Source organism: Eretmochelys imbricata, chromosome 3 (genome assembly GCF_965152235.1).
Source record: "Eretmochelys imbricata isolate rEreImb1 chromosome 3, rEreImb1.hap1, whole genome shotgun sequence".
Classification (NCBI taxonomy): domain Eukaryota; kingdom Metazoa; phylum Chordata; order Testudines; family Cheloniidae; genus Eretmochelys; species Eretmochelys imbricata.
Window position 1 is genome coordinate 166847720 of NC_135574.1, and position 24217 is coordinate 166871936.

The 24217-nt window shown below is 41.7% G+C and overlaps 1 protein-coding gene across 2 annotated transcripts in view; it reads left to right on the forward strand.

The window, feature by feature from the left end:
* INTS7 (integrator complex subunit 7) overlaps positions 1 to 24217 on the forward strand; it is a 39814-nt gene that overhangs the window by 9632 nt on the left and 5965 nt on the right. The window contains exons 7-19 of one of the 2 annotated variants that reach the window (XM_077813783.1): positions 613 to 735; positions 2628 to 2745; positions 4277 to 4408; positions 5009 to 5106; positions 5949 to 6188; positions 7228 to 7365; positions 8105 to 8311; positions 12835 to 13029; positions 14028 to 14131; positions 14539 to 14607; positions 18672 to 18804; positions 22102 to 22200; positions 23889 to 24143. In XM_077813783.1, coding sequence (XP_077669909.1) covers positions 613 to 735; positions 2628 to 2745; positions 4277 to 4408; positions 5009 to 5106; positions 5949 to 6188; positions 7228 to 7365; positions 8105 to 8311; positions 12835 to 13029; positions 14028 to 14131; positions 14539 to 14607; positions 18672 to 18804; positions 22102 to 22200; positions 23889 to 23954 — 1722 coding nt within the window. In that variant the 3' untranslated portion in view covers positions 23955 to 24143. Of the gene's footprint in view, positions 1 to 612; positions 736 to 2627; positions 2746 to 4276; positions 4409 to 5008; positions 5107 to 5948; positions 6189 to 7227; positions 7366 to 8104; positions 8312 to 12834; positions 13030 to 14027; positions 14132 to 14538; positions 14608 to 18671; positions 18805 to 22101; positions 22201 to 23888; positions 24187 to 24217 lie in introns of those variants that run through there. The other variant, XM_077813782.1, reaches the window with a different exon arrangement.

A 24217-nucleotide genomic window follows, 5' to 3' on the forward strand; every position in this document is an offset into this window, starting at 1 on the left:
CAAATATCAATCAAGACATGGAACTATAGTGACACTCTCAGCTTAAAGGGGGAATGTTTTCCTCTTATGTAATTGTAACTCTGTGGGCCCAGACAAATGATGAGCACACAGTAAATCCATATATAAATGAAGTGTGGTATTGAGTTAACTCATTCTTACTTTAAAAAAAAAAAAAAATCATGAAAATCTGTTGGTCCATTCTTAGCCTCTTGTAGCCCCACTAGACTACAAGATCTATCACTGGCAGCCTTTAGCCTAACAGAACAACTCTGTCTGAGGTGGCTTGGGTAAGTGCTACTCCAGTTCAGAAGCCACTGTTGATGGTATTAGATATAGGCAACCTGAAACATGATAGGATACCTGGTGTGCTCCATTTTTATGGAAATATGTAGACTGCTCTCCCAGCCCTTGGGTGTTTAGCAGCAATGCTGTCTGAGCTCTGAACAGTCCTGAATGCTTTGAATATACATGTGAATCGTATACAGTTATCTTGTGAGCTTTTTTTTTTTAAAGGATTTCTCTGTTGTAACCTCTGCTTACATGTGTGGTTTTTTTTAACTAATTTAACTACAGAATCCTACTTAATATTTTAAGCACTGTTTATTGTTGCAGATTCAGCTTTTGCTGCAATACTTGAAAAATGACCCCAGGAAAGCTGTGAAAAGACTTGCTATCCAAGATCTAAAGTTATTGGCAAACAAAACCCCACATACATGGAGCAGAGAAAACATTCAGGTTTGCAATCTTTAAGAAACGTTTTTATTGTAAAATTTTTCAACTAAATGCAGTCTTTTTTTACAAATGAGTATAGAAGTATAGATTTCCCTGTTAAACATGGAAAACTAAGCTTGTCCATTTTAGGAAGAAATGTTAGTTAAAAGTAGCAGCAGTGCTCTTTTTAAGCAATTCTTGCCTTATGACAGGCTTTGCAAGACAAACTCACATCAAGCTTCTCTCAGCAACACTAAGCACTTTCATATTGGGCTCATATTAATGAGTTAGATGACAGAGTGGGATGTTCTACTACCTCAGATTAATGAGTTTGGTTTTCTTGCCAAACTGACATGTCGTTTCTCATTGTAACTGTGCCTACAGGGTATCAGATGCATTTCAGGTTTTTCTTAATTTTAATCACCCTCAACTGTCCACTAACAGCTGCTTGACAGAGTAGCTTAATTTAAAAAAGTCTTTGGTTTGTGCATTGGCTGTGTTAATACATAGTTTGAGTTGCCCTCCCATACCCCAGTTAAAATGCTTGGACCACTATATTTAAAATTTTTTTTTAAAAGAATAAAATCTAATACTTTACAAGCCAGCACAGAAAAGGCCGTACTACTAATGCAGGTGGGAGTTGATGGGGAAACTTCATGAGAAGGACATTGCATAGTTTTTCTCAGCCCACCTGGCAGGGGTGAGTACTTAGACATGCGAAGAGACCGCTTGAAGAGGAGGTCTCGAATAAAGCTAGATTTATCTTCATATACAGTTTTAAATACCAGAAGTGGCAGCCTGTAAAATTAATGAGGGCTGTCAAACTATTACTATTAAAAAAAAATAATTGTGATTAATTGCAGTTTTAAGCACACTGTTAAACACTAATAGAATACCACTTTAAATTTATTAGTTTTTGATGTTTTCTACATGTTTCAAATGTTTTGATTTCAGTTACAATACAGAATACAAAGTGTACAGTGCTCACTTTATATTTTTTATTACAAATATTTGCACTGTAAAAAATAAAAGAAATAGTATATTTCAATTCATTTCATACAACTACTATATTAATACTCATCCAAAAATATAATTTCAATTGGTATTCTATTAGTGTTTAACAGTACGATTAAAACTGAGATTCATTTTTTTAATTGAGTTAATTTATTTTAATTGCTTGAGTTAATTGCGATTAATTGACAGCCCTAAAATTAATATGTTCTCTCCTTAGCTGAGAGATCAGACAGGCCTGTGGTAGGACTGCAAACTTATCAAGGCAAGCAGTGCTAAGACCAATGGGATTGGGACTTCCAGAAGCTACCATAACACAAATAGATGATGATAACCAAGAAAATTCACAGTGTTTATTATCAGCAAGCTTAGAATCTTTATTCTTTTCCATTGGATAATTTTTCTTTTATTTAAAAACACTTTTTTGTAAGTGGTGTTGCAGGAAGTGACACTTGAAACTGTTTACAGACAGTTCTCCTTGAAACAAGGACCTTCATGGATTGTAATAAGTTGAATATTGTATGCACTATCTGTGCAATGGTGGATAACTCTGTCTCCAAATTCTACAGAGGTTTTATTATTGAGAAATGTCAGGTGAAAAGTTAGTGATCATTTAACAAACATAATATATTTTATTGATAACTTGTGAAAGCCAGTGTCACTTTGAGGACAAGACTTGTACACAGTCTATTAAAATTGCTTTAGGACAGTGGCAAGTGAGGAAATATATTTGCAAGATCTGAATTTGATGTCGATAGTGATTTTTTTTTTCCTATACAGTTTTACCTGTATTAAAATTAACTACAAAGTTTAAAAAAAAAAAAAAAAAGAGCAAACATTTATGAAGACGGTGAGTTTGTAAGATTTTTTTTTTCCCTCCATATTCTTTTCTCTTTGGTTTTTAGGCACTCTGTGAATGTGCTCTTCAAACTCCTTATGACAGCTTGAAACTAGGCATGCTATCTGTCCTTGCCACGCTGTCAGGAACTATTGCCATCAAACAGTACTTCAGCATAGCTCCAGGTAAGAAGAGCAGATTAAATCAGCCAAATTTTAGCCCTTTTATTGTAGGGGTTTGGCAAGTGTTGATCTTCAGCCACTTTATTATTGTTAATAATACCTTACATAACACTTCCCTGAAGGCTCCTAAAGCACTTCCTAAACCATGAACTTTAATCTGCCCCCATTAAAGTCCATGCAAGCAAGCTTTTATAAAGAATATAAAAATTATAATTGGGATGGAGTGTAGTATATTAGAGCAGATCTCAGACATTCTATGCCGTGCTCTGACTTCAATTTGTTGTGGGACTTTGGGTAAGCCATTTACTCCTGTGCCTCAGTGTCTCTGTTAGTAAAGTGGGGCTATTAATATTTACCTAGCCTATCGGTATTGTGAGGCTTAAATCATGTTTATAGGGTGCTTTGAGATCATAGGATGAAAAAATCCATAGATGTGCAAAATGCTTCAGAGAGAGTGAATACATGGAGTGATGTAGTTTAGGCTTTATTGGCATGAGGCTGGAACAGTTGTATTCTCCAGGAGAGGCAAAGCCACTGAACAGTTATGTGAGGATGATGCACATGAGTGTCAATAAAACCTTTTTTTGACACAACTGTGTATTCTGGATGTGTTGTGTATTATACTGAATAACTTGGGAAATATTTCAGGGATCTCTTAAAATGCTCCTGAGTGGTATTGGTTTTTTTACTCCTTATTTCTGAGGCCATACTGCCTTAGTTGCTGGGAATCCAACTGCATAGGCCATGGAGGCAGAGAAAAATAACCAATAAATTTAAAAAAACCTGTAAATGACTTGTAGCCTAATGCATAATGAAGGTTTGAATTTGGTGCAAAGGTCACAGTGTTCTCGAAATCGTGAGTGTGATTTTGCAGCAACGGCCTCTGTTCTACAGGGCTGGGCCTGGCTCTGTGCTCTGGGTGTTGTGATCTGTCCCACGTGGTTGCAGCACCACTCAGTTTTGGCACATCCACCCCTTGGTAGATGGAGACAGAGGGGTGAATGTACTAAACCTGAGCAGTGTTGTGACCAGGGAGCCAGGCTCAGCCCCGTGGGACAGGAGCCACTGCTGCAGGGTGAATGTAGAGTTGACTCACTCTCCGCTCCCAGGCTTCCCACTTCCCCTGTTTGTGATTTTACTGGGGTTATTTGCACCTCTGCTGTGAAATTTATTAAAAATTTGAGACACAATCATAGCTTGCTTATGTGTAATAATGATCCTATGTTAAATATTCATTACCTTCTTGCAAATGCCGTGTCCCATTGGAAAGTTTCATTCACAAATATTAGGCAGTCTTCAGGTTTAAGGGCTATCAGAGACATCCTGCCTGTGTAGCATATGTGCATGCATGCGGACAGCGAGAGGGAATTCCACATGTGGGGGAGGAAACATTTGAGACTGGGATGGGGGAATAGGAAATTGAACTAGAGAAACAGTCAGCCAAGCGGAATTGAACTTAAAACTGTGGAAAAGATCTTGTGACATAATTATGGATTATGTTGCTGTACTATCCTTCTTTTGTCTCCTTATTTAGGAACAGCAACAACAGCAAGATCATTTGACTTAGTAAAGCTGGCACAGGAATGTTGTTACCATAATAACCGTGGCATTGCTGCTCATGGTGTGAGAGTTCTGACTAATATATCTGCTTCTTGCCAAGAAAAAGGTAACTCACAAAGTGGGTGGTGGAACAGTTCAGCTCATGATCAGGTTTTTGTGCACTTTCTCTTGTTGCCGGGAGGCTTGCCCTGTCCCCGAGTTTCTTGGCTGTCTTTGGAATTGTTCCTCCTCAGATTTGTGGACAGTGGAGAATGCAGACTTATAACCAATTAGAAATATTTTAGAGTTTCATGAAGATTCTCCCCACTGTTTAATCCCGGGATCCCTCTGAAGAGGGTTTCTGTTTGAATGGGTGCTGATCTCCTCTGTAGCAGCCTCTGTACCATTACCAGAAGCTAGAACACTGCCCTTCCCCTCTGGAGAGCTGTTGGTACAAACCCCAGTGTAAACGATTGTCATAATGTTCAGTAGTTTTGCCCTACTCCAGGCTTGTGCACATCATAAAACCGTAGCCTGTACTAAATAGTTTCCTGAGACTTGTAAAAGCGGACTTGTTGCTGATCAGAATTGAGGTGGTGTGGCAGAAGCGTGGGGAAAGTTTGCATTATCCTGCTGTTGCACCCTCAGTCATGAGCACTAGGTTCACAATCATGTTCAAAAATAAGTAGAACAGAACTGAATGCTTTACTCTGTTCCTCTCTCCTAGATCTCCTGGTTTTGGAGCAAGATGCGGTCTTTGGCCTTGAGTCTCTTTTAGTTCTTTGTAGCCAAGATAGCAGTCCTGGTGCTCAAGCAACCTTAAAGGTGAAGAGAGTCATAATATCTGTTTCTTTGTTTTGTTTTTGTTTATCATCGAAATGTAGGGCTGGATGGGACCTTGAGAAGTTATCAAGTCCAGCTCCCTGTGCTGAGGCAAGACCAAGTAAACCTTATAATTCAACTGTCATTCATATTACATCTTCTACACTAGAAAGATCTTAGTCTGGCTGGTGTTCTAGTAGGAGTACAGTGTACTGCCAGGGAGGAGCTCCAAGTTCCCCAGTGCTTTGATCCCAAGATGATAAAGGGTAAGGAGCACAATGAAGCCAGAGGAGTGGAGAAGCCATGCCTCCTATAGCAGCAACTCCTGTCAATTCAGAAGTAGAACTGATGGCCTCAGAGAGTTAAGTCCTGCTCTTTTCAACTAGAGCGACAATTGTTGTAAAGCAGGGATTTGTAGATGAGGGGAGGAAAAGGGATTCTTGCTACTCCAGGGGGATCTTGGAGAGCACTTGGTTTCGCTGGTGGAAGAACAGAAACTAACATAAGTGACCACCACGCTTTTGTGAACAGTTACCCTTTGGTCCCAAGCTATTACCGAGCAAATAATTTTATAATATTATGTTGACTAAACCAGTAAGAAAAGAAAATATTACACTGCTGTGTCTTGTACTTGTGTGTGGTTTTAAACTGTACTCTTCTGGACAGAGATGTGGTGGTTTGGCAGAGTACACCTCTAGTACAGGTTTATAAATACGTCTTGTTTTCCATTAGCTCTGTAATTTAATTTATAGTCTGAATATTGTGATAATTTCTTTATATTTTTAAGTGAATTTAATGTTGGACAGTGCTTGATGGTGGAACATTGTGATGTTTGCACATTGCAGATTGCACTAACTTGTATGGTGAAGCTGGCCAAGTGTCGTCCCCATCTGAGCCAATCAGTGGTTGAGTCCTTGCTGACACAGTTGCACAGTGCTCAGGATGCTGCTAGAATTCTCATGTGCCACTGTTTAGCAGCAATTGCAATGCAGCTGCCTGTTTTAGGTGATGGCATGCTGGGAGACCTAATGGACCTCTATAAAGTGATTGGACGATCTGCTACAGATAAACAACAGGAACTTTTGGTAAGAAACTGCTGTTCCGGAGAACTGTCCTTGACGGAACAAAGTCCGTCCACATAGAATTACAATGGAAACTAATTGATATTTCATGAACTGGTTTAGCTAATTGTTACACTGGTGACAGAAAATGCTAATCTGTTGCCTCAACAGGAATATATCAGTTCTCTATGAACTATATACTTGCAGAATGGGAAATAATAGTACTCTCAATATGCAGCATCAAAGCCACAGACCTATGTTTGCTTAGCTAGAAGAGAACTGAAATGCTTGATCCAGTCTGATCTGTATTCTGTCCAGTAGATGGCACCAGTTACACATAGGCAAACCAGATCATAACAATGCACTGCTGGAACTCTTGGGGACACACTGGGTCTTTTGCAGAAGTGCTTCTGGGCAAGAAAGATGGCAGTTCAGAAGTAGATACCCCAATTATACATGGACCTTCAAATGTGTATGGTTTAGAGGGTTCTAAAAGAGACAAACCTGTTGAGAGGATTTTAATTGGAAATGAGAGCTTAAGCCCGGATTTGAAAGGCTGCACTCAGTGTAGCTTCAGCTAAGACCCATTAACAATCATGGGTTTTAGGTTCCTAAGTGCCTAAATCTCTTTTGAAATTGAGACTTAGGCTGCTAAATCAGTTAGACACAACACTGAGTACAGCAATGCCTAAATACATTTAAAAATCTGGGCCTTAGTCTTCAAGAAAGTCTGTTACTCTTCATTTCATGTAATTGTATTTTTACAGTGCTTTACTATGACTGTTAGCTTGGATGTATTTCTGCTTTAACAATCTAATTGAAAGTGTAAGCTTTTGACAAACTTCAGTGATGGAAAAAGCCCTTTCATTGCCTTTTTGTTTGAAATCCTGAACGAAGAAGTTCTCCAGTTCAGAATCAAATTTTGTCTTGTGTGTGTTTTTTTTTTTTTTCAGGAAGTCCAATATTGTATAAAATCTTACTTGACACAATCACTGCTTCTGATGCTTTCTAAAAACATACAAATGGAAATGTTTCTTCAATATTAACGGTTGTTTTCCATTAGGTATCCCTCGCTACAGTGATATTTGTTGCCAGTCAAAAAGCTTTATCTTCTGAAGTTAAAAATGTTATCAAACAACAGCTTGAGAATGTCTCCAATGGATGGACAGCATACAGGATAGCCAGGCAGGCATCCAGAATGGTATGTGCAAGTTTCTAGAAAGACGTCCTCAGTAGAAAGTATAGTCAGCCACACTCTGACTTCAGAGTGGAGAGTTAAGTAGGCACTCAGAGGGAGGAAGAAGGTGGGGGAAGGAAAATAGAATTTTCTCCTTTTTATTTCACTGTAACACTGGTTCAGGTTTGTGAAACAGGAGTTATATCATAAATCAGCATTGGAGGCTGTCATCCCATCTCTCACTGGCAGAGGTGTCTGTAAGCATGTGATGACCAGTGAGTACTGCAGCTTGAAGAAAGGCATGGTCTGATGATTAGGAATCAAGGATGTGCCACCAAACTCTGACTAATTTCCTTTTTGGCCTGGTAAAGTCATGTAGCCTCTGCTGTGTGTATTTCTCTATCTGTATAACTGGTATAATGACTCTTTACTACCCTGAAGTGAAGAATGATTAATGTTAAACACTGAGAAGATGGGAGATGGAAAAAGTAATGCAAAATTCTGTATTGTCTTTAGAGCTGAATCTCTGAGCTGTCTTGTTTAAACAGTAGTACTTCCTACAAGATTATGTATGCCAGACATAAGTAACTGTTACATCTCAGCAGGGTTGACTTGATCAAATGTTGAAGATGTTTCTCACTATTTATTTTTAAAGAGTAGTTTTTGAGGGCTTGGGGTGTTTGGTTTTGTTTTATTTGTTACTATGTCAGTTAAGTGCAAGATCTTTTTTTATTTATTTATTTTACTTGTTGCCCTTTCTTAGGGTAATCATGACATGGCCAGAGAGCTGTATCAAAGCCTGCTGACTCAAGTTGCTTCAGAACACTTCTACTTTTGGCTGAACAGTTTGAAGGAATTTTCCCATGCAGAGCAGTGTCTGACAGGGCTTCAAGAGGAAGATTATAGTTCAGCACTCTCTTGCATTGCTGAATCTTTAAAATCTTATCACAAAGGGATAGCATCACTCACGGTTAGTATACATCCTCTACTCTAGCAATGGTGAGTCTGTAGGTTGTAGCAGTTGTGCTTGGTTTGATTTTTGTTAACAAGACTTTTTTCAAAGGCTTGGAGAAATTGTTCTTATTTAGGCCTGCAGGAACTATGATTTTGGAACAGCATATAGGGAAAAGTCAGTTGTAACTAACTGCTGGTTGAAAGAGGAACCTAAGTCTGTTAAGGCACTGTACTGGGACTCAAGAAAACGGAGTTCAGTTCTCAGCTCTGTCACTGACTTCCTGTGCATGACTTTGAACAAGTCACTTAACCTCTGCTGGAATTCCCCATCTATAAAACCAAGATATTTCCTTTCTTCCATTCTCTGTTGTCTTTATTTAGATAGCCCCTGCCGAAAACGTTTACAGTCTATCACTATTAGTTTGTACAAGGCCTCGGTAACAGGGCCTTGATTTTTGTTTGGACCTTTAGATGTTACCATAATATTAAAAATGATTGTGGGGTATGGCATATCTTCCAAGATGGCCATTGGTTTGAAATAGCTGTGGGAAGGGATTAAATAAGCCTGTCCAGTTGACTATTCAAGGCAAGCAGGATTAAGATGGTGTCCAATTTATATGGAGCAGAAAATTACTTCATTGTGTAACATGATGAAAATAGTGAGAAGTTATAAATAGCCAAGCATTGTTGCAGCTGAAAAAGTTTGTTTATAAATCCTAACTTCCCACTGTCCATTCACTTTAGTTTTATCATAGCCTTTGGTGAAGTTTGAACATTCCTCTTTACATATTTTGTCCTTCCCATTAGTCAGACATAGATGTGGATTTTCCTGTGCCTTTTTAATGGAGCTGAAACTAACAGGACTCCTATTTACTTGTTTGTGCATTAGCATTCTCAGTGTCAGCACAGCTCTGGCAGTAGTGTTTTTATATTAACTGCTGTAGTTGAATCAGCAGAAAGGACCTAAACCATGTCTGTGTGTCCTTCATGCACTCTCCCTTCCCTTTAAATTTGTGTGCGCTTAATTTATTGGCCAAATGAGTGAGGTGTTTTTTTAGTTTTAAAATTTCAAGGAGGGTTGCTTACCTTTTTTTTTCTTTTAATTACATTTTTTTAATGCGCCACGTTAAGTCACTACAAGCAAAAGTGTAACATTTAAAACAGGCCAATATAAGAAATACAATAACTTTTTCATAGCCATTTTCAAGATTCTGAGGTTCTGTTAAATTGGTGGGGTTGCTGTCCTATGCTGTTTCCACTCTTTGCACTCTGTGTAGGCTGCAGTCAGGAAGGAAGCCTTTGCTTTTTCACCTTGTGGGCTGCTGTGGTCCAGAAGATTAAGATAAGAGCTGGGAGTCAGAGCTGCTTTTATTGCTGACACTGTCACTAACTTAGTGTGATTTGGACAAATTGCTTAACCCATTTGTGTCGCACTTACCTGCTCATCATTATGGAGCACTTTCAGATGGATGCAAAGTACTATAAGAACCAAATATTATTTTTAATACTCCCAACTTTATCCTCCTTATACTCTCCTTGTGTGACTGTCAGCCTGCCAGTCTTTGCTGCTTAAGGGTAGCTTGTGACCCGTCACTGCGTATCCCTGTTCTAGCAGTCATGTAAGCAGCTCCTTCAGGTGCAGATGTCCCTGCCCACATTATGGATCAGCAGCACATCCCAGATGTGTGAGGAGAGGGAGGAGCTTCTCTAGCTTGCCAGGGAAAGTATAAAAATTCCACATTTGACATCACAACCTGCCAACCGTTGCCTCCACTGAGGCCCTGTGCGAACAGCATGGCATCAGTTGAGCCAACGGAGCACTGTTTATTTATAGCTCTTGGCTGTCTTGGTAGCAAGGGAACAACTGGGGCAAGCTAGCTGACATCCTCTTTCTAATCACCTCATTCCAGCTGGAACACAGCATGCATGATAACTTGCTGCAGCTGTTCACCCACACAGTACATTGAGTCAGTGCACCACCTACTACCCCCGTATTGCTGCAGCTGCATGATTCCTTCTGACCATGTACACAACCCTCCTTCCGAGATCTGAGCTTGAAGCTTACTCTCCTATCTACACTAATACTTCAGCATAAACAACTTCACTCTTCTAAAAATCAAATATCTCTGAAGTTTTTCAGTTCCAGTCTCCATCTGTGATAGACTGTCCTCCTTCTTCACATAGTAAGATAGACCCATTGGGACAGGGTCTGTTCTCTGGCACAGAGCATCTATTGTACATGAAGCTGTACGCTTACTGCCCAATAAAAATACTACCAATGGGGAGAGAGAAAATATAAAACTCTGATGAAACAATTTAAGCTATCATTACTTGGAGCTCACATCATACATGCTGCTTTGTCAGGATCACTGCAGTATAGTCTTGAGGCTCTAATACCTTTTACAGTGTATGAGCTTCCTTCCACAGAATCAGATTTTCAGAAACAACTGTTAAAAGAGAATGTGGAACAACTTCCCACACCCCCACCCCCTCAAACTGTCCCTTACAGATCTGGAGAAAGGAAGGCAAAGGACCATGAGCGGGGCTGAATAGCTCATGTTTTACATAGGTAATGTGCCAGAACCTCTTGTCTCAGGGTCACTGGTTCAAATGTATCCCAATAGTTACTGAAAATCCACTATAATCTGGGAAATGTTCAGTGGCCCATCTTGCATAAATTTGGTAGACGACAGTCTATTTTCTAGCAAACAAGTGTGATGTCACAATGTCATCACATTTGGTGCTCTTGCCGGTAGAGAGGCCAACACTTTTTGGAGACTGAACTTACCCACTCGCTCCCTGCCACAGGCAGTTTCTACTAGTTGATGTCAGGTGAGAAACACTGGTGAGCAAGTGTGTGCAAATTGTGCTATAGCTGTACTGTGGATAAATGAAGAGGCTAAAGAGGCACCTTTCACCAGCACGAACTCTCCTGTTTAAAATTGGGGGTGGGGGTTGCGAGGAGAATGAGATGGGCATACCTTCAAGAACAGAAGATACAGAAACTTTAGATCCTCATTAGGGCTCCGTGAAACAGGGTCTTGTCTCATCCAGCATCAGACCCTGCTACTGCAGTTACCCCCTCTTGAGTTCTCAGAACTGTCCCAAATTTTTGTACAAGTCAGATACCCTTTCCGGGGTTTAGTTTATTAAGATAGCATAGATCAACAAACATATGTCAACACTGAGTCTTCCCATTTTTGATCATGATTCTCACAGGGCTCAGCAGTTCCTCGCATACTCCCACCCTCAATGGAAGTTCCACCCTGGACCCCCAAACAAGTGCCCTTATCAACTCCTTTCAACACCCATCTGCACTATCTGTTCCCAGCCACTTGCTTTTAGACATGTCCTTCCTCAAGGGCCTCCTAATTCCCTCTTCAGGATTTTTGCTCCCTCCTCTCATTGCAGGTAGCAGCAGCTGCTAGACCTTTTCTTTTTGCTGGTGTGGAGAACTCCTTCCCTAGTCCTCGCTGACCCTGGGTCTCCTGCAGCCAGGGGTGAAAGTGGGCTGGTACGGCGTATCGGTAAGAAGCCGGTACTGGCCCGTACTCAGCCGACGTTAAAGCGCTGGCACAGCAACGGACCCTCCTTAAAGTGCTGCTGCATCAAAGGACCCTCCAGCGCTTTAACGTTGTTGCCCCTTCCCTCTCCCCCGTCAGCGGCCCTGCCGTTAGGGCCACCAACGGTTGTGGGGGAGGGGCAACAACATTAAAGCGCTGCCATGGCGCTTTAACATGGTTGCCACTCCTCTCCGGCCGCTGACCCTGGGGGCGGGGGGCAGCTGGCCTGGGGCCAGCAATTTAAAAGGGCCCGGGGCTCCAGGCTGTCACCGCGGCAGCCCCTTTTAAATCGCCACCGGAGCCCCAGGCAGCACAGGCCAGACAGCGCTGAAGGGCTGGCTGGGGGAGGCTGACCCCCCCCAGGCCCGCCCCTTCTGCGTGAGGCCCCACCCCTTCTGGGGGCCTGGAGCCGGCCCCCATACCAGTAAGAATTTAATATTCCTTTCACCCCTGCCTGCAGCTCTCTGTCCCTTTATAAGAAACACTGCCTCTGGCTATCATGTGCTGCCTGGTCATCTGACCCAATCACCAGCCTATTCCCAAACTCATCACCCTGAAAGTGGATAAGTAGGCATAGGTGCAGCTGAACCTTAAAGGGCTAGCCCACCCACTGCAAAGACTCGAGTTATTCAGGTCAGTTTTGGGGCGGGGGAGTGAAACCTATAAGGTTATATCTTAGCAACTTCAGTGGCAGCTTCTTTCAGAAGTTAAAATAGTCTTGTGGAGTCTGAACTTAAATTCTTAAGTACTTTGAGTATTAAAACTTTTATCAGGTCTTTTTAGCTATTATGCCTTTTTAACCACAAATCAGTTAATTTGTGTAATTTTATGCTGAGTTTTAAAAAATAATCTTGGCATCAAAGCAAATACTTTCCTTCATCTGATGAAAAATTTTAGTGATATTGCAAGGTTCTTATAAATGTCACATATGTTTTTGACCCAGACTATCAACCTCCTGCTTTTATTTGTTTTTCAGGCTGCCAGCACACCACTTAACCCTCTGAGCTTTCAATGTGGGTTTGTCAAGCTCAGGATTGACCTTCTGCAGGCTTTCTCCCAACTCATCTGCACCTGTAACAGCCTAAAAACTAGTCCACCACCTGCCATTGCCACAACAATTGCAATGACATCAGGAAATGACCTCCAGAGATGTGGGCGCATCTCTACCCAGGCATGTTCATTGTTTCTGCCTTGTGCAGAAAGAACTTGGTCTACCTGTTGAAATGAGAGAATTTAGCTCTCTGATTGAAGGAATGAAAGGGAAAGTATTACTGAGCTTGTCATTGCGTACTGGGCCTTGTTTTTCAACTGCAGTGGCCAGAAATATCCATGTGCCTGTCCAAGCCCTCATTTTGGTGTATTATCATATATAATCATGGGGTGGTTATGTATGCAATTACCCATTTAATGCACTCATATTTTATAAGGGTACAGAATATTTTGGAGGTATTATACTGTCCTGAGGAGCTTACAGTCTACGTAGAGGAGCTGTAGAGTAGACAATAACTGAGACATACAAAAAGACAGGTGAATATCAGTTAGACTCATCAGAGAGGTGCAGTAGTACTTTATATAAGGTGTGTGTGACAACATTTATTGAATGGTCTATTAGTATTTTGTTAATAGGTTTAGAAATAACCGCTTAGTCCAATGTGTGATTTATTTTGTCATATCTAACATATAGATTACTCTCTCTTTGGCAAGTTTCAGCAATGTAAGTTAGAGGCCACGAGAGGTACATCGCCAAAATATTTATAGCCTTGCTCAGTTCAATGTTGTAAAACAGCGGTTCTCATCCAGGGCCCCCTGGGGGGCTGTGAGCAGGTTTCAGGGGGCCTGCCCGAATAAACCAGAGACCAGGGCCAGTGTTAGACTCGCTGGGGCCCAAGGCTCAAAGCCAAAGCCCTGGCAACTTAGCTTCTTGGGGCCACCTGTGGTATGGGACCCCGGGCAGTTGCCCACCTTGCTACCCCCTAATGCCAGCCCTGGCTTTTAATTTACTGAATATGCAGGAAAAAACCAGTTGTTATAAAAATTCCACAACCCACTTGTGCCATAACATGTTAGGGGGAGGGGACCTCAGAAAGAAAAAGGTTGAGAACCCCTGTTGAATAATTTAGCTGTGGTATTTTATTTCTATTGATCAACAACATTGTTTCTTTGCTGTAGATGAAACTCTCTATGGAAGAATTTCGTAACCTGGCTACACGATATGGGGATCTGTATCAGTCATCTTTCGATGCAGACTCGGCAACTTTAAGGAATGTAGAATTGTATCCTACTGTTCAGAACTCAGAATTTGCTTATTTTTATTTGCGGTTGCTTGTAAGGGTGATGCTTGTAAGGGTGAAACAGTCCTAGTTTATGAAGTGTAATTCTGAAGCCGCTAATAATTGCTTTAAAAATCTCAATATTGGTATTTTAAAACCTATTCAGAAAAGAAATCTGTCACCCTCCCTTCATGTTCTTTTGTTATTTGGAATTGCTTCACTTATTATACAAGTTTCGATGGGTATGATCTTGGAAAACTAGGAGTCTTTGGTTCTTGCTCTGTAACGGGTGCAGATACTTATGGCAGTTACCTCATTATATTCCTTTAGTTGTCATGATGAAAAATGCCAGTAGGGAATACTACTTTGTATTGAGATAGCACGTCTATAAATCTTTACTATAATGTCAGACAACAGCAGAGCTGCCTATTGATTTCACATGCAGTTGAAGCCCTGATTTTGGATCCAGAATCTGCAAGGTAAGTCTGATGGTTACCCTTCTACTCTCTCCACTCCCATCTCCCTAACTTAGTTTTTTGTCTGAGACTCTATTAACAAGGGAAAAATGCAGAAGATACATAAATGTACCCTTGATTCTACACTGGGCATACTTACATACACAAATCTGCTGCAAAGCTCTGATCTTGCTAAGCTTAAATTGAAGATATCCTGGTAGCCTCCATTCAAGTAGTCCTTTATTTGTGTTGGTTTTATTTTTATGTAAAAGATACTGTAATTAAGTAGAGTTGAGCTGTTTTTAGGTATAGATATTTGTGGGTCAAAATCATAGAAGTAAATTCCCAGATACTTCCTCTGCTGCTTGTTCTATTGCTTTTAGCTCATTGTTTCATTCATACCTGTGATTTCTTTCGGGATTTTGTCATCTGCTGTTGCTCCCTCCCTCCTTTATGTGCACTTTCTCTCTCATTGCTCTGGAGACCTTTCGGATACATACTTAATAGGTTACATTTTCTGTGGTGTAAATCCAGTGACTGCAGTGGAATGACACAAGGGATAATTTTTTCACCCCAAAAAGACAGATTAGCACTACTAAAATACCTTCATTTGGGCACAAACCAACTTCCTTTGAAGTTAATGAGTGCTAAATCAGACCTTTTGAAACTCTTCACTTGAGAAATGCAGATTGTGTAAATGTTCTGTTTAATCGTATTAAAAAATTTTAGCTCTGTAATAATGACTACTCTCAATTTAGAAGTTTTGAAGTAGGCTTCATAGAGGAATCAGTCCTAACCATTATTTCCATTAATGACTTGGAGGATGGATGGGAAGCTCTGCTAATCAAACTTAAAAATATTTAGCAGTGAGGGTTCACAAATAATTGGATGTGGGAGGAAGGATTGTTGTTTGTTTAAAACGCAGGACGGTGCCAGGAGATCTGGATTGTATTCCTAGCTCTGCCAGTGACTTCTTGAGTTTGTTACTTAGCATCTGTGTCTCAGTTACCCTGTCTGTGAGGGTGCTAATGCTTGCTTATGTGCTGAGACTAAATTTCGTAAGTTTTATAAAGTGTTCTGAGCCATGTAGAAGAGTAAAGTATTAAAGTACAATACTTCTTGCTATCTTAAAGGTACGGTCTAAAATCAATACAATGAAATTAAATAGAGACTGATTGGGATGACTGGGCAGGTTTACAGCTCGGAGAACTGATTGTGTAAAACATGTTTTACTATTTGTAATGTTTTGTCATGCCCGTTTTATGCATCTGTTCCATTCACCCATTGTGTCTTGTTACAAACCTAGACTGTGGTCTCTCTGGGGTCAGGGCCGTGTTTTCACTGTGATTGTACATTGCCTAGCGTAATAGCCCTGATCTCTTGGTTAGGGTAGTTGACATAGGAAGAAATGGATTACAGGAAGAATACTGGAGCAGCAATAATACAGTAACTCCTCACTTAACGTTGTAGTTATGTTTCTGAAAAATGCGACTTTAAGAGAAACGATGTTAAGCACATCCAATTTCCCCATAAGAATGAATGTAAATGGGGGGGGGCGCAGGTTAGGTTCCAGGGAAATGGTTTTTTTGCCGTACAGTACAGTACTATAGTTGGGAGGGTCCCCCGCCTTACCCCACGCAGGCACTGCCCACTGGCACTGGAGACAATGAGGCAGGCAAGGAGGGTGAAGGTGCTGTAGGTTAGGAGAAACACGTTGCGCAGCGGCAGCTTCCCCTACTCTGCAAGTACTAGGGGCAGGAGGGTCAACCCTTGGCCCCCCAACTCCACCCCTTCCCCCAATCCCCCACCCTTAACCCACCTCTTCTTTCTCCCCCTGCTCCCCCTTTACTCCTCATGCTGCATCCTTGCTCCTCTTCGTCACCGCCTCCCCCCGCCTCCTGCCCACGGCAATCAGATGGCTTGTGGTGTTCAGGAGGGAGGGGGGAGGAGCAAGGACATGGTGCGGAGTCTCCCCCTGCCTCCCAAGGACTGTGCTGTGTCCTTGCTCCTCCCTCCTGCCTGTGGCAGTTAGCTGGCTTGTGAGGTTCAGGGGGCCGGGGGGGGAGCAAGGACATGATGCGCAGCCTCCGTCCCCTGCCCTTGGCAATCAACTGGTTTGCGGCGTTCGGGAGGGAGGGGGAGCCTGCACACCAAGTCCTCTTGCTTCCCTTCTCCCTGCTGAACACCACAAGCCAGCTGTTGCCATGGGCAGGATGCAGGGGAAGAGGGAGAAGGCGCTGATCCGCGGGGTCTGCTGGAGGGTGGGAGGCACTGGGGCGGGGGGCATAGGGGAGCTGGTAGCGGGGCTGCCAGCTGTGGACAAAGCAGGCAGCCAAATGACGTTATAGCGAAGCATTGCACAACTTTAAATGGAGCATGTTCTGTAATTGATCAGGGACATAAGTTTGAAACAACATTAAGGAAGAGGATGTTAAGTGGGGAGTTACTGTATCACAAACATTCTGGAGGTTTCCCACTCATGGCCCTGCCAGTCATACCTTGCACTCAGTGCCCTCTTGGGTTCTTTCAGTCAATTACCAAACTTAGGTTGGCTCAGAATCCCACACACCCCTTCAAGGGGTTTGATTTATTACATTTTTCTACCATGGGTGACTGACTTTTTTAGTTGCCCAAGGTCACCCACATCTGGGTCCCTAGAAGAGGACTGGTCAGTTCTTTATCTTAGTTCGGGAGACACTATCCCAACCCTTCCTAAAGTTGAGGTTGTCCTTCAAATGGTTACTCCTTCAAAACAGGAATCCCCCAGTTCTCTTCCTTTGATCTGGGTCATGAGTTAATTAGCCCCCCCGTCTCTCCTTAAACAGGAGTCCCCAGTTCCCCTCCTGGAATGGGGTATACATCAATGAAGCAGTCACTCTATCTCTCATTATGGCAGGACCCCCCTAGCTCTCCTCCTGGAGCTGGGTAATTCCAGCAGTTATTACCCCTCTCCTTAAACAGAAGTCCTCAGCTTTCCTCGCTGGGGCTGGGGTATAATTTAGGCAGCTGTAGGGCCTAGCCAGCTTCTCCCTCAACTGGCTCCTTTTTCCTCAGTTAATCCTCAGGCTAGGAGAATCAAGCAGGCAGACTTCTCTTGCTGGTGTCAGCCCTGCTATGAGGGAAAAGGCAGCATTTATGCTGGTCCCTGACTGCCAGCTCATCCCCAGTTGGCTTGGACAAGAGGGGAGCCGTGCCCAGCCCTCTCTACAAGGCTCCTGGCCCTTAAAGAAACAGTGATGGAATTTTTCTCCGAAGCACCATTTAGTGCCAGGACTGCTTCCTCTCTATCAATAACATCTAGGTCCTTTTTACACACTCATGCTCTCACTGTGAACCTTTCAAACCTTGACGGGCCAAGCCATGTGACAGGTTGGGCTGACCTCAAGAGGGCAGACCACCCTGGTACAGGTTATAGTGAATGAGATTTAGTGATATGACAATGTTGCAAAAAGGAAAATATGGACCTAATTCTGCATGTACACCTATGTAACTCCCGTTGCTGTCAGTGAAGTTGTGTATGTGCATCTGAGCACAGGATTGTGCCAAGTCCTGAGTGGCTTTTAACAGGACTGTTGCTTGGGGGTCAGGAATCAAAAGCAAGGTAATTATCCTGTACTAGCCTGCAGTGGTAGGGCCTCAGCTGGAGAACCTCCTCTGATTCCAGTCACTGCAAGACCTTGACAAAATGGAGAGTATTCGGGAAAAGCAATAAAAAAATAATGCACAGTTTAAGAAATAAAACTTGTGAAGAAAAGCTAATAGAATTAGGGATGTTGGCTCTAGGAAAGGATAGAAGAAAGACCTATCTGTCTGTGCAAAATGATGGTATAAAGAGGGCAGGGTAAGACAAAGTCATGGACAAACTATGAGAAGGAAAACTTGGATTTAAATAGGAGGGATAGATTATAATTTAGTGTCAGAATAGCCAAGGAACAGAACAAGCTGTTTGAAAGAAATGAAATCTTCCTTGCTGAAGATACTTAAAGCTGGAATAAACAACCATCTTATTGGGACTTGTTTGAGGATGGGACTAGATGACCAGGATGGATGGAGTATATCGGGCACAATTAAAATAGCTTATTTTCTAGTTTCCAGGAGTACACCTTGAGTGGAGCTGCACATGTTGAGAGTGAATATGAAAGAAGAATGATGTCTGTATTTAATCATGTTTTGGAGGAAGTGGAATCACTGAACAGGAAATATGCTCCTGTCTCTTACTTGGCAAGTAGCAGCTACAGTATAAAGAGGTTTCTAAAACATTCTGCAACTCGTTTCCTTGGTGTTGAAGGATAGATGCTAAAGAATATGTTGATTCAGCCCTTCATTAGCATCATCTACAATTAGCATATGTGTTCTTCAATGAATAGGGAGTATCAGTGAGGATGATGATGCACTTGGAGCTATGAAATTAAATAAAATTAGCCTGAAGAACGAAGCAAAGTTGGAGGTAGCTCACATACTGACTAATAACGTTTTTCATGCTCCACGGTCATGTCTTCCACAGCACTAGTTACAGCATCTGTAACATTAATGGTCTGATCAGAATGGACAGAAGTCAGAAAATACAGAGACTGATATGATGCTACTGACGGGGGCGGGGAAGGGGAAGGGCACTACAGTAAAAGTTAAAAAAGGAACGTCGTCATTAACACTACATATTCTGGTTTTTGTCAGTTTGTCATATCCTTTGTTACTAGTGCTGTAGTTGCTGTCATGCAGCAATCTTGTCTGTGGAATATGTGAAATGCTGCAGAGTCCATGTGTCACAGCCCTCCAGCTTTGCTTCATTCCTCAGGCCAGTAGCATTTCTGCAGAGCACTTTCCAAGTGTAGTGTTTCTCTTATCAGTGTAGGTCATGGAGAACACAATGTAAATTGTACTGTATGTAAATACAGAACTGATAACATACTACTGTTTTCTTCACTGTTGTACAGTACTAGTATTTCTTGTTTCTGGTAACATTACTGACCATGATAAAGCAGAAATGCCAATTATAGGAAACCATGTTTCATGCACAGTATTTTGCATCTACTTCTAGTTACTATTTAAACTGACATCGCTCACTTACTCTAAAGTGAACTACAAAACACAGCCAATGTAAACTTTGAAAGATTATTAGAATCTCTTGGGTATTCTACTAAGTCTGTCATCATGGAATCCCTTTTCTGTTGCTTTCCATCTCTTCAGTCTGTGTATAATATATTAAAACAAACTGAACTCTTTCCTTGATTCTCCCATCATGCCAGATTTAGACCAGCGTAATTAATTTACTCCAGTGGTATTACTCCTGACTTACATGAGTGAGATAGGGGAATCATTTTTAAGCCAGATATAAACATCAGTGTGCTAAATTCAGCCTTGTAAATGGGTGCAACTCCACTGACCTCCACACTCTTACATTACAGCTGAAATAATGCTACATGTATTGGCTATCTTGTTGCTCTGTCAGGTCAGGACATTCTGTGTTCTGCCCTTCCAGAAGAGAGCCCTGGTGATCTAGTGATCTCTTTCCATCTCTACTAGTAAATGGTTTCAGAGTAGCAGCCGTGTTAGACTGTATCCGTAAAAAGAAAAGGATTACTTGTGGCACCTTAGAGGATAACAAATTTATTAGAGCATAAGCATTCATGAGCTACAGCTCACTTAATCAGATGCATACATCTGGAAAATACAGTGGGGAGATTTTATATACACAGAGAACATGAAACAATGGGTGTTACCGTACAGACTGTAACAAGAGTGACCAGGAAAGGTGAGCTATTCCCAGCAGGAGAGCGGGGGCGGGGGGAGAACCTTTTGTAGTGATAATCAAGATAGGTCATTTTCAGCACTTTACAAGAACAGTAGGAGGGGAAATAAGGGGAAATAGTTTTACTTTGTGTAATGACACATCCACTCCCAGTCTTTATTCAAGCCTAAATTAATTGTATCCAGTTTGCAAATTAATTCCAGTTCAGCAGTCTCTCGTTGGAGTCTGTTTTTGAAGTTTTATTTGTTGAAGAATTGCCACTTTTAGATCTGTAATCAAGTGACCAAAGAGATTGAAGTGTTCTCAGACTAGTTTTTGAATGTTACAATTCTTGACGTTTGATTTGTGTCCATTTGCTCTTTTACTTAGAGACTGTCCAGTTCGGCCAGCGTACATGGCAGAGGGGCATTGCTGGCACATGATGGCATATATCACATTGGTAGATGCGCAGGTGAACAAGCCTCTGATAGGTTTCAGAGTAACAGCTGTGTTAGTCTGTATTCGCAAAAAGAAAAGGAGTACTTGTGGCACCTTAGAGACTAACCAATTTATTTGAGCATAAGCTTTCGTGAGCTACAGCTCACTTCATCGGATGCATACTGTGGAAAGTGTAGAAGATCTTTTTATATACACACAAAGCATGAAAAAATACCTCTTCCCACCCCACTCTCCTGCTGGTAATAGCTTATCTAAAGTGACCACTCTCTTTACAATGTGTATGATAATCAAGGTGGGCCATTTCCAGCACAAATCCAGGGTTTAACAAGAACGTCTGGGGGGAGGGTGGGGGTAGGAAAAAACAAGGGAAATAGGCTTGAATAGAGACTGGGAGTGGCTAAGTCATTATGCAAGGTAACCTGTTTCCCCTTGTTTTTTCCTACCGCCCCCCCCCCCCCCCCCGATGTTCTTGTTAAACCCTGGATTTGTGCTGGAAATGGCCCACCTTGATTATCATAAACATTGTAAGGAGAGTGATCACTTTAGATAAGCTATTACCAGCAGGAGAGTGGGGTGGGAAGACGTATCTTTTCATGCTTTGTGTGTATATAAAAAGATCTTCTACACTTTCCACAGTATGCATCCGATGAAGTGAGCTGTAGCTCACGAAAGCTTATGCTCAAATAAATTGGTTAGTCTCTAAGGTGCCACAAGTAAGCCTCTGATAGTGTGGCTGATGTGATTAGGCCCTATGATGGTGTCCCCTGAATAGATATGTGGACACAGATGGCAACGGGCTTTGTTGCAAGGATAGGTTCCTGGGTTAGTGTTTTTGGTATGTGGTTGCTGGTGAGTATTTGCTTCAGGTTGCGGGGCTGTCTGTAAGCAAGGACTGGGCTGTCTCCCAAGATCTGTGAGAGTGAGGGATCGTCCTTCAGGATAGGTTGTAGATCTTTGATGATGCGTTGGAGAGGTTTTAGTTGGGGGCTGAAGGTGATGGCTAGTGGTGTTCTGTTATTATCTTTGTTGGGCCTGTCCTGTAGTAGGTGACTTCTGGGTACTCTTCTGGCTCTGTCAATCTGTTTCTTCACTTCAGCAGGTGGATATTGTAGTTGTAAGAACGCTTGGTAGAGATCTTGTAGGTGTTTGTCTGAGGGGTTGGAGCAAAAACACCTACACGATCTCTATCAAGTGTTCTTACAACTACAATACCCAGTGGCAGCTTAGACAAGGCCTTAGTGAAATGACTGCAGTATTAGTGCTTGAAGTACATGCTTTTTCATATTGCTATAAAAATAATTTCATCTCATTTGCCTTGTCTCTGTTTACAGCACACAGCTTGCCTGTGCAATGCAGTCATCGCCTTGCTGAAAGTTCCCCTTTCGTTTCAAAGGTATTTTTTTCAGAAATTGCAATCTACAAGTATTAAGGTAAGCAGTGCACAGATTGGATTTAGATTACAGTTCATGCATAAGAATCTTATGGGGAAATATAACAATCGTCCTAAAAAAGAAAAAGATATAGCTCTAGTGTTCATCATTCTAGAGTAAGGAAGCTGCCTGTCTATAGTAGCTCCTAATCAAAATGTAGTGTCTCAACCTGGAAGCAAATTTGGGGGATTTGACGGCGTTTTCTAAAAGCAGATTTAAAAAAAAAAATTCTTCCAGACTATTTAAGTCACATAATTAAAACACTAGAAATTACTGAATTCTAATGGTTTTCCATTATGACTCAACCAGCTTCAGTTTAAAAGAATGAAATGTGTGGTATTGTGGGAGGAGGAATATAACTAGCTGAGTTATGGTTTAATTATTTAGCTATCAAACAGGATCAGTAAGTGTTTTCCATAGTTATTTTTAAAATGATTTTATAACACATTCCTTTGATTTGGTTATGTACAGTAGTTAATAATTGCAAGTTAATAAGACTTGAGACAAAATTTTCAAAAGAATGTAAGTGTCTTAGGAGCAAGTCAAAATCCTACTTTTCAAGAATGATTTAGACCTTTAAGCACCAAGTCTCAGTGAGACTTAGTGTGGAAGGGGCAGATATTTAAAGGTATTTCTTTGCCTAAATACCTTTAAAAATGTGGCATTTGCAGCCTAAATCACTTCCCTTATTTTCTTTTGAAAGTGTTACCCACCATCCATGTGTAACACATTCAAATGAAACACTGGTAGCCAGCCTCTTGTAACTTTCTTTGCTTTGTGGACTGTTGTGAGGAGGGTTTATATTGTAATTTCCCATCTCACTAATTGTTCTGAATTTCTATAACATGGTGTGTGTTTTTGAGATAAGTGGGCTTTTGTCAAGTTAGTACTGTGATATTTTGTGGCTCTTGGCCACTTCCGTCTGTTGCCTGAAGGAGGCAGGATTTTGCAATGCTATTGCAAAGTGCATTAAAACCAACATGTGAGTTATCAATCTGCTTCAGGCACAAAATTTCAGGCCTCTTTGTTGTGCAAATAGCACTTGAGCCTAGGTCTATTTGGAATAATTTAAATGTGTGTGTGTGTGTGTGTGTGTGTATATAAGATTATCTGAGTCCTCACCTTAAAGGCTCTTAACAAGCAAACAGAATTAAACTTTGTAATTGTAGAGCCTTGAAGATAAAACCTCTCACCAACTTTCCTCAGTCTTGGACAAGGAAGGCCTGGCAATGCTCAACTCCTGAGGGAACACCTACTGTCATTCTGTAGCAACCTTCCTTGCTGATTTATAAGTGATGTTTACAGCCTTAGACTGGACAGCGTTGCCTCCTTCCTCAGCTGGCAGGACTAGAACAGCCAGGCATGATGTGGAGCCATTGAGGAGGGAAATGGAGGGGCGACTTGGAGCTTGGAGGATGCGCTTTTCCACTAGGGGAGGGAAATGCCCAATCTTGACAGTTGGACCTTTTAGGAACTATGAAGCAAAATAGACTCAGACTTTTAATCTGGTCTTTAGTTGTGGGTATTTAGAAGGCTGTTTAAGGAGTTCCTTTCACAGATGTGTACCTGATGCTACAGGTGCAAAGAACATGTCTGGTGTTCCCAAGGCCCTTTATTCTCATGCTTTAGGAGACTCTTCTCTCTCCCTTTCCAGTTCTATATTTTCATCTGCTGCTTCCCCCTTCCAGTTTACAGGGAGCTGTTCCCTTCTACCTATGAATTGCACGTTTCTCCTGAGAAGAACTCATTTTTGAATCTCTCAAAGTCCGTAATCTCCACTCCTGACTTCCTATGTTTCAGCTCGCTCTGTCACCATCTCCACGGAACCCTGCGGAGCCCATTGCAGTACAAAACAATCAACAGCTAGCCTTAAAGGTGGAGGGAGTGGTTCAGCATGGCTCCAAACCAGGTCTCTTCCGCAAAATTCAGTCAGTCTGTCTAAACGTATCCTCAACACTGCAGAGCAAGTCTGGACAGGACTACAAGGTATGGGTAGTATAGAGCCATAATGTGCCCT